This window comes from Babylonia areolata, chromosome 19 (assembly GCF_041734735.1).
Source record: "Babylonia areolata isolate BAREFJ2019XMU chromosome 19, ASM4173473v1, whole genome shotgun sequence".
Taxonomy (NCBI): Eukaryota; Metazoa; Mollusca; class Gastropoda; order Neogastropoda; family Buccinidae; genus Babylonia; species Babylonia areolata.
The window spans coordinates 51,164,198-51,179,177 of record NC_134894.1 but is presented as its reverse complement, the minus strand read 5'-3'; the positions used below and the strand labels follow the sequence as shown (position 1 = coordinate 51,179,177).

The window sequence follows — 14,980 nt, the reverse complement described above, 5'->3', positions numbered from 1 at the left end:
TGGCTGATAAATTGTCATTGTGCACATTAAACTACACAGGGCCTAGATGATAATGTGTCCTTGTACACATTAAACTACACAGGGCCTTGCTGATAAATTGTCCTTGTGCACAATGTATTACACAGGGCCTGGCTGATAATGTGTCCTTGCGCACATACAACTACACAGGGCCTGGCTGATAATGTGGCCTTGTCCATGGCTGATAAATTGTCCTTGTGCACATCAAACTACACTAGGCCTGATTGATAATGTTTCCCTGTACACAATGTACTACACAGGGCCTGGCTGATAATGTGTCCTTGTCCACAATGTACTACACAGGGCCTAGCTGATAATGTGTCCTTTGCACAATGTATTACACAGAACCTGGCTGATAATATGTCCTTGTGCACATTAAACTACACAGGGCCGGTCTGATAATGTGTCCTTGTGCGCAATGTAATACACAGGGCCTGAATCATAATGTGTCCTTTTCCACATTAAACTACACAAGGCCTGGCTGATAATGTCTCCTTGTACACAATGTATAACACAGGGCCTTGCTGATAATGTGTCCCTGTGCACATTAAACTACACAGGGCCTGGTTGATAACATGTCCTTGTGGACATTAAACTACACAGGGCCTGCTTGATGATGTGTCCTTTTGGAAATTGAGCTACACAGGGCCTGGCTGATAATGGGTTGTTGTGCACAATGTACTACTCAGGGCCTGGCTCATAATGTGTCCTTGTCCACATTAAACTACACAGGGTCTTGCTGATAAGGTGTCCTTGTGCACATTAAAGTACACAAGGCCTGGCTGATAATGTGTCCTTGTCCACAATGTACAACACAGTGCCTGGCTGGTAAATTTTTCTTGTGCACATTAAACTACACAGGGCCTGGCTCATAATGTGTCCTTTTGCACATTCAACTACACAAGGCCTGGCTGATAATGTGTCCTTGTCCATATTAAACTACACAGGGCCTGGCTGATAATGAATCCTTGTGCATAATGTACTACACAGGGCCTGGCTGATAATGTGTCCTTGTGCACATCAAACTACACAGGGCCTTGCTGATAATGTGTCCTTGTGCACAATGTACTACACAGGGCCTGGCTAATAATGTGTCCTTGTGCACATTAAACTACACAGGGCTTGGCTGATAATGTGTCCTTGTGCACATTAAACTACACAAGGCCTGTCTGATAATGTGTCCTTGTGCACTATGTATTACACAGGGCCTGGCGGATAATGTGTCCTTGAGCACATTAAACTAAAAAGGGCCTGGCTGATAATGTGTCCTTTGTGCACCTTAAACAATACAGAGCCTGGCTGATAATGTGTCCTTGTCCACATTAAACTACACAATGCCTGGCTGATAATGTGTCCTTGTGGACATGAAACTACACAGGGCCTGGCTGATAATGTGTCCTTGTGCACATTAAACTACACAGGGCCGGGCTCATAATGTGTCCTTGTGCACATTAAACTACACAAGGCCTGGCTGATAATGTGTCCTTGTCCACAACGTACTACACAGGGCATGGCTGATAATGTGTGTTTGTGCACAATGTACTACACAGGGCTTGGCTGATAATGTGTCCTTGTGCACATTAAACTACACAAGGCCTGTCTGAGAATGTGTCCTTGTGCACAATGTATTACATAGGGCCTGGCGGATAATGTGTCCTTGAGCACATTAAACTAAAAAGAGCCTGGCTGATAATGTGTCCTTTCTGCACCTTAAGCAATACAGAGCCTGGCTGATAATGTGTCCTTGTGGACATTAAACTACACAATGCCTGGCTGATAATGTGTCCTTGTGGACATGAAACTACACAGGGCCTGGCTGATAATGTGTCCTTGTGCACATTAAACTACACTGGGCCGGGCTCATAATATGTCCTTGTCCACATTAAACTACACAAGGCCTGGCTGATAATGTGTCCTTGTCCACAATGTACTACACAGGGCCTGGCTGATAATGTGTCCTTGTGCACAATGTACTACACAGGGCTTGGCTGATAATGTGTCCTTGTGCACATTAAACTACACAAGGCCTGTCTGATAATGTGTCCTTGTGCACAATGTATTACATAGGGCCTGGCGGATAATGTGTCCTTGTGTACATCAAACTACACAGGGCCTGGCTGATAACGTGTCCTTGAGCACATTAAACTAAACAGGGCCTGGCTGATAATATGTCGTTGTGGACATTAAACTAGACAGGGCCTGGCTGATAATGTGTCCTTTTGCAAATTTAACTACACAGGGCGTGGCTGATAATGTGTCTTGTTGCAAATTGAACTACATAGGCCTGGCTGATAATGTGTTCTTGTGCACAATGTAATACACAGGGCCTGGCTCATAATGTGTCCTTGTGCACATTAAACTACACAGGGCCTTGCTGATAAGGTGTCCTTGTGCACATTAAACTACAGAGGGCCTTGCTGATAAATTGTCCTTGTGCACATTAAACTACACAGGGCCTGGCTGATAATGTGTCCTTTTAGAAATTGAACTACACAGGGCCTGGCTGATAATGTGTCCATTTTGCAAATTGAACTACACAGGGCCTGGCTGATAATGTGTCCTTATGCACAATGTACTACACAGGGCCTGGCTGATAATGTGTCCTTGTGCGCAATGTACTACACAGGGCCTGGCTGATAATGTGTCCTTGTGCACATCAAACTACAGAGGGCCTGGCTGATAATATGTCCTTTTGCAAATTAAACTACACAGGGCCTGGCTCATAATGTGTCCTTTTGCACATTCAACTACAGAAGGCCTGGCTGATAATGTGTCCTTGTGCACAATGTACTACACAGGGCCTGGCTGATAATGTGTCCTTGTGCACAATGTACTACACAGGGCGTGGCTGATAATGTGTACTTCTTCACAATGTACTACACAGGGCCTGGCTGATAATTTGGCCTTGTGCACATTAAACTACACAGGGCCTGGCTGATAATGTGTCCTTGTGCACATTAAACTACACGGGGCCTGGCGGATAATGTGTCCTTGTGCAGATCAAACTACACAGGGCCTTGCTGATAATGTGTCCTTTTGCAAATTGAACTACACAGTTTCCTGGCTGATAATGTGTCCTTGTGCACATCAAACTACACAGGGCCTGGCTGATAATGTGTCCTTGTGCACATTAAACTACACAATGCCTGGCTGATAATGTGTCCTTGTGCACATTAAACTACACAATGCCTGGCTGATAATGTGTCCTTGTGCACATTAAACTACACAATTCCTGGCTGATAATGTGTCCTTGTGCACATAAAACTACACAGGGCCTGGCTGATAATGTGTCCTTGTGCAGATCAAACTACACAGGGCCTTGCTGATAATGTGTCCTTGTGCACATAAAACTACACAGTGCCTGGCTGATAATGTGTCCTTGTGCACATAAAACTACACAGGGCCTGGCGGATAATGTGTCCTTGTGCACATAAAACTACACAGGGCCTGGCTGATAATGTGTCCTTGTGCAGATCAAACTACACAGGGCCTTGCTGATAATGTGTCCTTGTGCACATAACACTACACAGTGCCTGGCTGATAATGTGTCCTTGTGCACATAAAACTACACAGGGCCTGCCTGATAATGTGTCTTTGTGCACATTGAACTAAACGGGACCTGGTCATCGGGGTGCCAGTACCAACGCCCTTGCCCTAAGCATGCTCACCATGTGTTGCAGTCTTTTTTGAAGGTCTGACCGCTTTGGTAGGTGGTGCCGCCGTACGTGCAGGGACACTGGTCAGCGGCCACACACTGACCTTGGTGCTCCACGGTGCCCGGGGGACAGAAACAGCCGTCCACACAGCTGGTGTCCGGGCACACCTGGCTGGGGTTGTCACACGTCAACGTGCACGAGCTGCCGCACTCCTGGAAGATCTTGCCGCTGCTGCACAGCACGGCTGTTGGCACGAACAACAATGACAGCGTCAACGTCAATGGCATGCATGCATTATTCGACTACACGATACACGTCTCACATTCTTCTTCTTCTTCTTTCCGTTACACGACCAACATCGACTTTCCGATGACTCTGTCGTGGTTCATGCATGCTGGGTATTTTCGTGTCTCAATAACCCACCGAAGACTGACATAGGTTACAGGAACTTTAACGTGCGTGTTTGATCTTATGCGTGCGTATACACACGAAGGGGGATCAGGCACTAGCAGGTCTGCACATATGTTATCCTGAGAGATCGGAAAAATCTCCACCCTTTACCCACCAGGCGCCGTTACCGTGATTCGAACCCGGGACTCTCAGATTTAAAGTCCAACGTTTAAACCACTCGGCTATTGCACGTCATAATATCATTTGAAGTGGAAAGACGCTAAATTAAAGGAAGAGGAAAAAGGCAAGCACGCTGTTACTACACAACGACGTGCTTACTACAGGGTCCACAGAAAGTTAAGGACCAACTGGGAACTTTGGGACATAGTGAACTGATGATGACTTTGGCAATCAGCGCTGCATGCAGCTGGTGTAAAGAACACCACTGGTGCTTGCTCTCAATTATTTACAAAGAAAATCCACAACTGTCGCCTATGAACCAGATGGTTTATTACAACGTGAAACTTGATGGTCTGTGTTTCACAGAGGCAGAGCACTGACACGCACGGAATACCGACCATCAAAAGTGGTAAGTATGAGAGAGAGGACGACTGTCAATTTCTGGCTGAAACATCGATTTTTCAAACGCATTTTCTAGCTGTTCATGGTACACATGTGTCTGAAACAGTCATTGTGTGTTCAGTGACAGGCCGGCGGTAGACCACAGGCAGCCTGCAGCATGTAAATTATCTCTCAGTTTGCAAAAAAAATTAAAATTAAAAAAAAATCACTGTGTGTCGTTTCAGGGGGAGAGAGGGTTGGGGTTGGGGGCGTTACCTGCCTCCTGTCCGGGCGTCAACTTGTTTTTCCATTAATTAATGTTGATCTTATTGTATGTCTTTTGACGTATATGTATTATAACGTCTAAGATGATTTTTTTGATTATCCCACACAGACACTCACATCAGAGCAACCTAAATGTCAGAAAACTCCAAACTCATGTATAATGTCAAAATATTGACTGAAATTGTCCATGAAAACCGATTACTCAGACAAAGAACTTAGTGTATTGTTGGATGAATGATATAACTTCAGTGAAGCGAGGGTCAGTGTTTATGTGTTTTCCTTGAAGCAGATTCTACGGTGTAATGCTTCATTGTTTTTGTTGGAATCAAACAGTGTATTTTGTTATATTGTTTATCCAAATGTGAAATGTGATTACATGTTTCTTGACAAATATAACCTTGTCTGCAAGGGGGAAAAAAAAAAAGATTTATCGCGAAAACCACACAAAAAAAGTGTATTTGGAAGAACACTACTTTGAATACATTTAGAAACAATGTATTAATCGAAAACTGACATGTTATAATGACCCCCCCCCCCCCCCAAAAAAAAAAAAAAAAAAAAAAAAAAAAAACAGAAGGAAAAAAAGTTTTTTTGGGTTTTTTTGGCCAATGAAGAAGGCGTGTGAAAGCGCCACCCCCCCACCCCCCCCCCCCCAAAAAAAAAAAAAAAAAAAAAAAAAACAAACAAACAAACAAACAAACAAAAAATCTCTCGGTTTGCCAATATTCTATTTTAAAAAATGATCCTTAACCTTTTGTGTAGTGTGTACGTAAGTGGTGCCGATGATCCACCTGGGGGCAGGGGGAGTTCACCGCCACTGCAGAGACATTGTGAGTCTACAAGGAATGAAATTCGAGTCATATAAGGTATAACAAATCTCTGTGTGTGTGTGTGTGTGTGTGTGTGTGTGTCCGTCCTCACGGCAGCGGTTGTTCCTCCTCCAGTGCAGGGCAATGCCCCTGTCCATACAGGCACGGGAGTAGGCCTCCATGGCCTTGCACGTGCAGGACTGGGAGCTGTCCCTGCAGCAGTCAAACCTGCACGCCTCCACGTACATGCTGACGTCCACCGCCTGCACACAGCACGCCTGATGTCAGCTGTGCACACTGGACTGGATGATACGTCGTGATACGTCATACACACAGAGAGGAATGTTGTGACAACAATAAACTACGTTTTTACACACAGAGAGGAATGTTGTGACAACAATAAACTACGTTTTTACACACAGAGAGGAATGTTGTGACAACAATAAACTACGTTTTTACACACAGAGAGGAATGTTGTGACAACAATAAACTACGTTTTTACACACAGAGAGGAATGTTGTGACAACAATAAACTACGTTTTTACACACAGAGAGGAATGTTGTGACAACAATAAACTACGTTTTTACACACAGAGAGGAATGTTGTGACAACAATAAACTACGTTTTCAGTTTCCCTTTCTCAAGGTGGCATCACTGCGTTCGGACATATCCATATACGCTACGCCACATCTAATAGGTATGATCAGCAGCATAACCCAATGCGCTTAGTCAGGCCTTGAATGTATGCATATATATATGTGTGCCTAACAGAGTTTATTTGATAAGTTCTACAACATTTTGCTAGAAGACAACAGTTTTTCAGTGTGCCAAGTGTGTGCTGCACACATTCATCGTCTCATCGAATGACTGGATGCCTTTACATAAAAAGGGTGAAAGGGAGATGTGCTGAATTTACCGTCCCATCTCATTATTAAGCTGTGTAGGTAAAGTGCTAGAAAAATGCATCTATAGACACGTATATCACTATCTCACAATAAATAGTATCATTACACATGCACAGTCTGGATTTATTCCTGGTGATTCAACTGTTAACCAGTTAACCAGTTAATAAATATTTATGATGATTTATGTAGTGCATATGACCAAGGTATCCCGACCCAAGTAGTACATTTTGATATTTCAAAGGCTTTTGATCGGGTGTGGCACGCGGGTCTTTTATTAAAGTTAAATGCCATTGGTATACGTGGCAAATTACTAGACTTATTTCAAGACTTATCTGCCACATCGATTCCAGACTGTAGTGTTAAGGGGTGAAAAATCAGATTTACAGTTAGTACACGCAGGTGTTCCACAGGGATCTGTACTGGGTCCTCTGCTTTTTCTAGTATATATAAATGACATAATTACAGATATTGAATCCGTTAAAAAAACTTTTTGCTGATTACACTAGTTTATATTTAGCATTTTCAGACCCACACATTAGAGTAGAAATAATTAAATCTGATTTGGAGAGAATTGTGGAGTGGGCAAATAGATGGAAAGTAAAATTCAATGAAGAAAAAACAGACCTGCTTAATATACTCCGTGTTAATCAACAAGCCTTACCCTTGGTATTCAATGAGAACATCCCTCAAAATGTCAGTACGCATAAACACCTTGGCGTCATTTTACAAGATGATTGTAAATGGGGGGGGGGGGGGGGGACATATTAACAGTATTGCCAATAAGGTAAGAATGCTGATTTCTTGCTTGAAATGTTACAAATATAAATTAAACAGAAAAGCATTAGAGACCATGTATAAATCATTTATTTTACCTCATTTCGATTACGCAGATATTTTGTGGGATAATTGCAGTGATGCTCAGTCAAACATGTTCGAATCACTTCATTTAGAAGCTATAAGAATCATAGTAGGAGCAGTAAAAGGAACAAGTCATACAAAATTGCATGAAGAGTCAGGTTTATGTTCTTTAAAGGAACGTAGACAAAGACACACACTAATATCACAAAATGGTGCACGGTAACTGTCCAAACTACTTGTCTGACCTCACACCCCCTCTAGTTTCAGCTAATAATCCTTACCACGGACGTAGACCACTTGAGAGAGCTGTGCCACATTGTAAAACTAATTGATACTCATTTATTCCATCTACAACCAAACTATGGAATAGTGTCCCTAATAACATAAAATGATTATTTAAGCCTTTTAAAAAGATACCTTTCCTCTAGTGACACAGCCGTCCTCCTACATTATTACATTGGTAACAGAGAAGAACAAATTCATCATTGCAGACTTCGCTTAAATATAAGAAATCTTAACCAAGATTTGTTTGATAGTCATCTTCGACTGGATACAAATTGTTTTTGTGGATATCCTGCAGAGACAGTCGAGTACTTTCTTTTACACTGCCCAAATTACAATAATATAAGACAGAACACAATTGCTACTCTCCCTGTAAATAGTACAAACGTAAATACTTTATTACGAGGTGACCCAGTTATTAGTTCCCTTGAGAATGAACACATATTCTTGACTGTACAAGACTTTATTGGATAATCAAAAAGATTCAAGACTTAAAAGATACACAATGAAATATTCTCTGCAGTAATATAGGAAATTTATTTTGATGAATGGACCCGGTCTCTCTCTCTCTCTCTCTCTCTCCCTCCCTCCCTCCCTCACCCCATTACATTACTCCTTTGGTGATGTTCACTTTCCAGTGTATCATTATTGTTGTTACTATGTTAGTATTATCAGCAATGTTATTATTGTTGTCAATGGTTGTTGCGGTAATAGTAGTTTTGTTGTTGTTGTTGTTGTTGTTGTTTTTTCTTGTTTAGTTTAGTTTTGTCTTGCACTTCATTTTTCTTTTCATTATCAAATAATGTGTGTATTTTCGCCATTAACTCTCTCCATACGAACGGCGAAAGAGACGACGTTAACAGCGTTTCACCCCAATTACCATCATCAAAATATTGCAAGCGGAAGGCTCTAATACTGAAGAGGTGAATGTTGACAAAGAATACCACAATTCTGACGACGGAAGCTAAAGGTTGGGTCATTCAGACACCCACTGGACATCCGAGGGGCCTGTGTAGAGGAGAAGAGAGAACTGGCCGTACTGAGTGAGTTAACATTGCGTTTGTGTATTGTTTGTTACATATGAACGAGCACGATAAAAGCTCAGGCTTGTTGTTGCGCAAGTTTTCTTATTTGAACGCTGTATTTCACCTTGTTTCTTGATATATCAAAAATGTTTAAACCAATGACTGGACGCTCAGTTTAACTTTGAGAGAAAGGGGAGACTGGGATTCGATCCCAGACCCTCACGGACACTGCACTGCCAGATAAACATCTTAACCATTCTGCCACCTTCATTCTTCACTATATGACACTACATCACACTGCACTACAACACGCCACAACATATTACAGTTCAGTACAGTGCAATACAATATAATACAATGCAACATAACACGCAACAGTACAATACGCTTGACATGCAGTACACAACACAACACAACACAACACTACACTATACAAACAAAATACAACATATTACAGTACAGCACAGTAAGGTAAATTATGGTACAGTACATTTCAACAGACTACAATCCAGTACAAAATAGTGCAATGCAACGCAGCTTAGTACAACATATACCTACTGCACAATAATACATGACGGTACAAAGGCAATAGTCTACAACACGATACAGTAAATACAATACAGCACACCACAGTCCAGTACAATACACTACAACACACTACAAGACACTGCAATACAACGCATTACAACACACAATACTAATCTGCACCACACAGCACAACACACAACACTACAATACATGACACTACAAAACACCACATCATACCACAACACACTACACAACATTGTACAACATTGTACAGCACAACGCTACACTACACTACACTACACTACACTACACTACACAGCACAACACTACACTACACTGCACTACACAGCACAACACTATACACAACACTACACTACACAGCACTACACTACACTACACTACACAGAACTACACTACACTACACTACACTACTGACGGATCTGCAGGGAGCGAAGGCAGGGTCGGACATGAGGGCGACACACTGGGTCTGGGCAGTGGTGGCCGCGGCCCCTGAACACGTATTCTGCTGACTGGCATCCGGGCACGTGGCTGCAACGAGTCAACAGTCTCCGTTTTCAACGTTATTTCATTCACTTGTTTCACAGAGAAACTCTTCCTTGTGCTCGGCTGTAGCCCGAATGAATGCAAGTGGCTGAATTAAACCAAACGGCAACATGACGGTAAACGCCACGGGGTCGCTCAACTCTCTTCATCAGGTGTATTGTTTGTTTTGAAATAGTTTTTTTCTCTTTATCAGTAAATAGGCCACACGCCTAGATGAGACTGTATATAAAATTATGTTCAACTCATATAAGTGCTAAACGTGTTTGAGGTAGAAATGTGTGTGTGTGTGTGTGTGTGTGTGTGTGTGTGTGTGTGTGTGATGTATGTGGTGTGCGTATATGGGAAGAGGTGCGTGAGAGCGCAGGTGTGTTAAGTGGGACTATCATGACATGATAGTGCCAGTTGGCACACACGTAAACTGATTGTTCACAGTATGAATCAGTGTGTAATGAACACTGTGAAGTGTGTGAGAAGGCAGCGGCAGGTGAGGACAGGACAGTGACAAGACAGGGAGGGTCGGGGGACGGGTGGACCTACCCTGTCCCACGTCCGTCTTTTTCCAACTGATGCCGAAGGACGCAGCGCTGGGTGCCACGCCACCCGACTCCAGGGTGTAGTCGTTGCTCTGGTCCCCGTCGTACACCCCGCACAGACCGCACGTGCGGCCCTTCAGCGAGTCTGTCCCCTGCACGTGCACACACATCGGCAGCGTGAATGATATGATCCTTTGTATCAACGCGCATGAGCAACCCCCTTCCCCTCCCCCCCTCTACCCCCCCTCTATAAATCAGCAAAGTGAAAACCGCTTTAGTGATCAAAAGTAGCTTTGTGCACATAAACAACCAAACCATAATGTAAGTGCACATGCGTCTGTATCTGCGTATGTTTTCGAATGCGGGTAGCACTGTAAAAACAACAATAACTCTCTGTTATCTTAAAAAGTATTAAATAAAAATGATGGTCACTGACCCTGAAGAAAATGGACTCGTGTCCGTCCCACTTGACCAGGAAACCCAGCGGTGTCTGTACGGTGAGGTAACGGCCGACCTGCTGAAACACTGTGCCACTGCGTGACGTCGGCACTGACAGTGACGTGCCATCCCACGTCACCTCGGGACCGCTGCTGCCCTGACGAAGGGACACCTGTGACAGAGAAATGTTGTTTTTATACTACTACTACTGATAATAATGATAAAGACGGACAGACACAGGGGAGGGGGGAAGGAAGAAGAGACAGAGAGAGGGACAAAGACATACAGAAGGAGGTAAAGGGGAGATAAGGACACACACACACGCACACACACACACGCACACACACACACACACACACAAACACACACACACACACACACACAGAGAACACTGAACACTGAACACTGAAATGTTTTATGTTATCAGCTGTAAAGCTCTAGTGACATGGTATGTGCAAATCAGAACAAAAAAGGTGCAAAACAAATAAAATTGAACAGAAAGGAAAAGCATTATTAAAGCAAACAAAACTACTAAGGGATAAGCGGCACTTTGGTACTTTGTCATTTGCTTAAAAAGTCCATGTGGCAGGAGGGTACTGTGCCTTTTTCCCCACAGTCGTTCGTCTCCAAGGTTTGGACAGTACACAGGAAACAAAGTACATATAATCCGTATAGTAATTATTTAAACATGTGACATCGACACACATCATATCAATACGAACTCATAACAAAGTACATATAAAACATATAATAATTATTTAAGCCTATAACATCGAAACACGTCATATCAATACGAACACATCATAATATACATTGTCGAAATTAACCATCCAAATGTAATCCTTCCTTTTTATCTATGCCTTTCCCCCCCTCATAGAACCCATACTAAGTTTTTAATTGATTAATGAGTATTTGGACCGATAGTAGACATTTTACGTATATCTACTGCCTCGGATACATATTTTGCTAGTGAGAGTATTATATCTTCATCTTTTGTCATCCGTATGCCGAACAAATCTTTACTCTGCGCTGGAGCTGTATTGAAAAGGGTAAAAAAAAAAATTCGCAATTTTCGTATCTTTTGCAGTTAGATATAAAATGGTTTTCATCTTCTGTGCTTTCGCCACTCATTTGTCAAGGAGATGTTGCTACATCTGAATCGAACCATCTTCTGTTGGTATTCAGTCCAAGTGCTTTCAATCTCAGCCTCGCAAAGCAGATTTTATGTTACTTGTTTGTTACGATCTTGATATATTTCTCTGTTTGAAATATTGATTTAAACGAATAGACCTATTTTATACCTATCATTGCTCTCTATTTCTACGTGCCAGTTTTGTTTGTAACATGCTGTCCACCAGCCCCACCTTGCTGTCTCCCAGGTAGAGGTCCAGTTCCCGCTTACACTGCTGGCCGGCTTGACAGTGGCGGTCGTTGATGACGTTGACTGTGAAGGTGTTGAGCTGGCAGTCCCGGACCAGCGTGTAGGTGCAGGCACCGGTGAAGGTGTACACCCTGTTGTCAAAGGTGCGGTAGTGCTCCTGGCCCCAGGCCACGCACATGGCGCCACGACCCGCTGCGTGCGTTCCTGCCGTGTGTCCGTGCACAGGGCGTGGTGATGGAGAGGGGTGGAGAAAATGGACCAGAAGAAGAAAAAGAAAAGATGGTGACGAAGATGAAGATGATGATGAAGCGTATTGTTCCAGAGATTGTGCGTACTGATACAATACAGAGGATTGTACCTATTCTTTCCCACTCTGGTCTGAACACAAACTGTCCTTCATTGATTTCGTTACTTGTTTGTATGTACACAGAGCCACAGGATGAGGAAGGTGAGCGACAAGAAGGAGGAGAGGGAAGCAATGGCCATGGTACTAACAACAAGGAACCAAGTGGAAGAGTTGTGTGAAGCAAGAAGCGGAGGCCGGTCAACTCCTTGATGGTTTAATCAAACATTTCCTTCAGTTTGGCTCAACATGGTATTTGCAATTTTCATATTTTCTTTGCACATTTCTTCTCTCTTCCTACATTGGTATGTCTGGAAAAAAACACAGGTCTGTATTGATATATATATGCATTGTACGGACATGTTTACATGTATCCACTACAGACGATAGACAAATACAGAGAGAGAGAGATGGGGGGGGGGATGGGGGGAGCGGAGGGGGGAGAGAGAGAGACCGACAGACAGACAGATAGACAGACAGACAACACATAGACAGAGGTAACGGCAGGCTTCCTAGACTGCGTGAAATGATTAACGTTCTATTGATATGACAGGATATCATACGTGTATCCACGTAAAGACAAGAGATCTCTATGCACAAAACCTCACACTTTGAAAAGCACCAAAGACTCCCTACACACAGATGTACATATGGTTTTTGTCTGCACCAGTTCAACACTCACCCGTGTTTCCTGTGGTCTGTGTGGCATCAAAGTCTGTGGAAAGGAACAAAAAGAAATTCGCACGTCAAAGATTCACAAAATTAAGTATACATTTTTCTTTCTTTTGTTTTTTTTTAGACGAAATTTGAAACAATAAAAATACATTGGTGACAGACTCAGACAGACAGACAGAGAAACAGATGCACAGACGGACTGAAGGGGACAGACACAGATCAACTAACGAGCAGACAGAGAAAGACATACATGCAAACAGAGAGAAACAGACGAACACACAGTAGAGAAAAAGACGAACACAAAGGCTCAGAAACAGACAAACAGAGAAATAGAGAAACAGACGAACACAAAAAGGGACACAGAGGGGAACAGGCACCCACCCTGCACACAGCTGGGGATGGTGTCTTTGGCAGGGGACCACACGCCGTACGGGTCACAGCGGTAATAGGCAGCGGGCTGGGAATCGAACCTGAAGCCCATGGAGCAGGATACGGAACACACCACGTCCTCCCCATCCTTCTGACAGCTGATCTGTCCGTACCGCGGGCTGGCGGGCTGCTCGCACGGGTTGGCACCTGCATGTACAGGTGTCGCTGCATTAGTCTTCACAGGTGAACAGGTCTTGTTGGTGTGGAACTGTTCGTCTTTACGAATAAGCATGTTTTACTGATTGTGTGACCGTTTGTCTTATCTGGGGAAAATGCGATATCTGATGTGTGAGCGTGTCTTTGCAACTGAAAATGTGATATCTATTGTGTGAGCGTTCGTCTTTTCAAGAGAAAATGTGTCTTTTGCGTGAGTGTTTGTTTTCACAAGTGATAGGTACTGTGTGAACGTTTGTATTTACAAGTGAAAATGTAATATCTGTTGCGTGAACGTCTGTTTTCAATGATGAAAATGTCTTATTTGCTTGACTGAAAATTGATTTTATATGCAGCTTGTCGCTTCTGGTGGTTGGATAAAAATGGCAATGCTCTCTCTCTCTAAATTTTGGATTTTTAGCAGTGGAGAACAGTTTGAATTCATTCCATTATTGTCAATGCATTCCGGGTCTATCAGGCAGTCCGGGTCCAAACTGCATAATACGAGTAATAATCTATGTTCCCGACATATAGATATGTAATCAGAGAGAATCTGAGCTGTGTCGTAAGAAACTTAAGTCCAAATGAAGCAAGTGCACAGTCAGAAAGAGATTTTTGTTAAAGAAACAACAGGTTTGTGACAGACTTGGCTATATGTATAGCGAGTGCCGTGACCAATCAGAACCGAGGAGACAGACTTAAAGCAGTCGCCTTGACCAATCAGAATCCCGGAGACGGACTCACGTGTCTGGCACTGGTCACCGCTGTATCCAGGGGGGCACGTGCAGTGGTTGGGAGCGTCGCACGTACCACCGTTCTGACAGGGCGTGGAGCACACCGCTGTCACACGTCGGTGTTGTGGTTTGGATAATAAAAGTGACAATAATAAATGAATTAATTATAACAATATCAATGGTGGTGGTAGCAGAGTAGAAGTAGCAGTAGTAGTTGTTGTTGTAGTAGTTGTTGTTACAGCTGTCATCTTCATCGTTCTAAATATATTCTCAGAAACATGCCAGGTCATCATTACATCGCGTTAATGATTGGTAAAGATCATGTTTGTTCTCTTTATGTTTGTTTTTCCCCCACGTTCTTCATCTCTTTCTTTGTTCTCGCAATCACAAAGTCACACCGGCTCCATTAGTT

General features: G+C 43.1%; 1 protein-coding gene across 1 annotated transcript in view; it reads right to left on the bottom strand.

Annotated features, from left to right (window-relative positions):
* LOC143294199 (mucin-5AC-like) overlaps positions 1-14,980 on the bottom strand; it is an 89,099-nt gene that overhangs the window by 66,166 nt on the left and 7,953 nt on the right. Inside the window, exons 5-13 of the mRNA XM_076605630.1 lie at positions 14,579-14,674; positions 13,634-13,828; positions 13,260-13,292; positions 12,218-12,438; positions 10,852-11,010; positions 10,420-10,567; positions 9,755-9,867; positions 5,832-5,982; positions 3,687-3,918 (exon numbers count right to left, since the gene is read on the bottom strand). Of these exons, the coding sequence (XP_076461745.1) occupies positions 3,687-3,918; positions 5,832-5,982; positions 9,755-9,867; positions 10,420-10,567; positions 10,852-11,010; positions 12,218-12,438; positions 13,260-13,292; positions 13,634-13,828; positions 14,579-14,674 (1,348 nt within the window). The remainder of the gene's footprint in view (positions 1-3,686; positions 3,919-5,831; positions 5,983-9,754; positions 9,868-10,419; positions 10,568-10,851; positions 11,011-12,217; positions 12,439-13,259; positions 13,293-13,633; positions 13,829-14,578; positions 14,675-14,980) is intronic.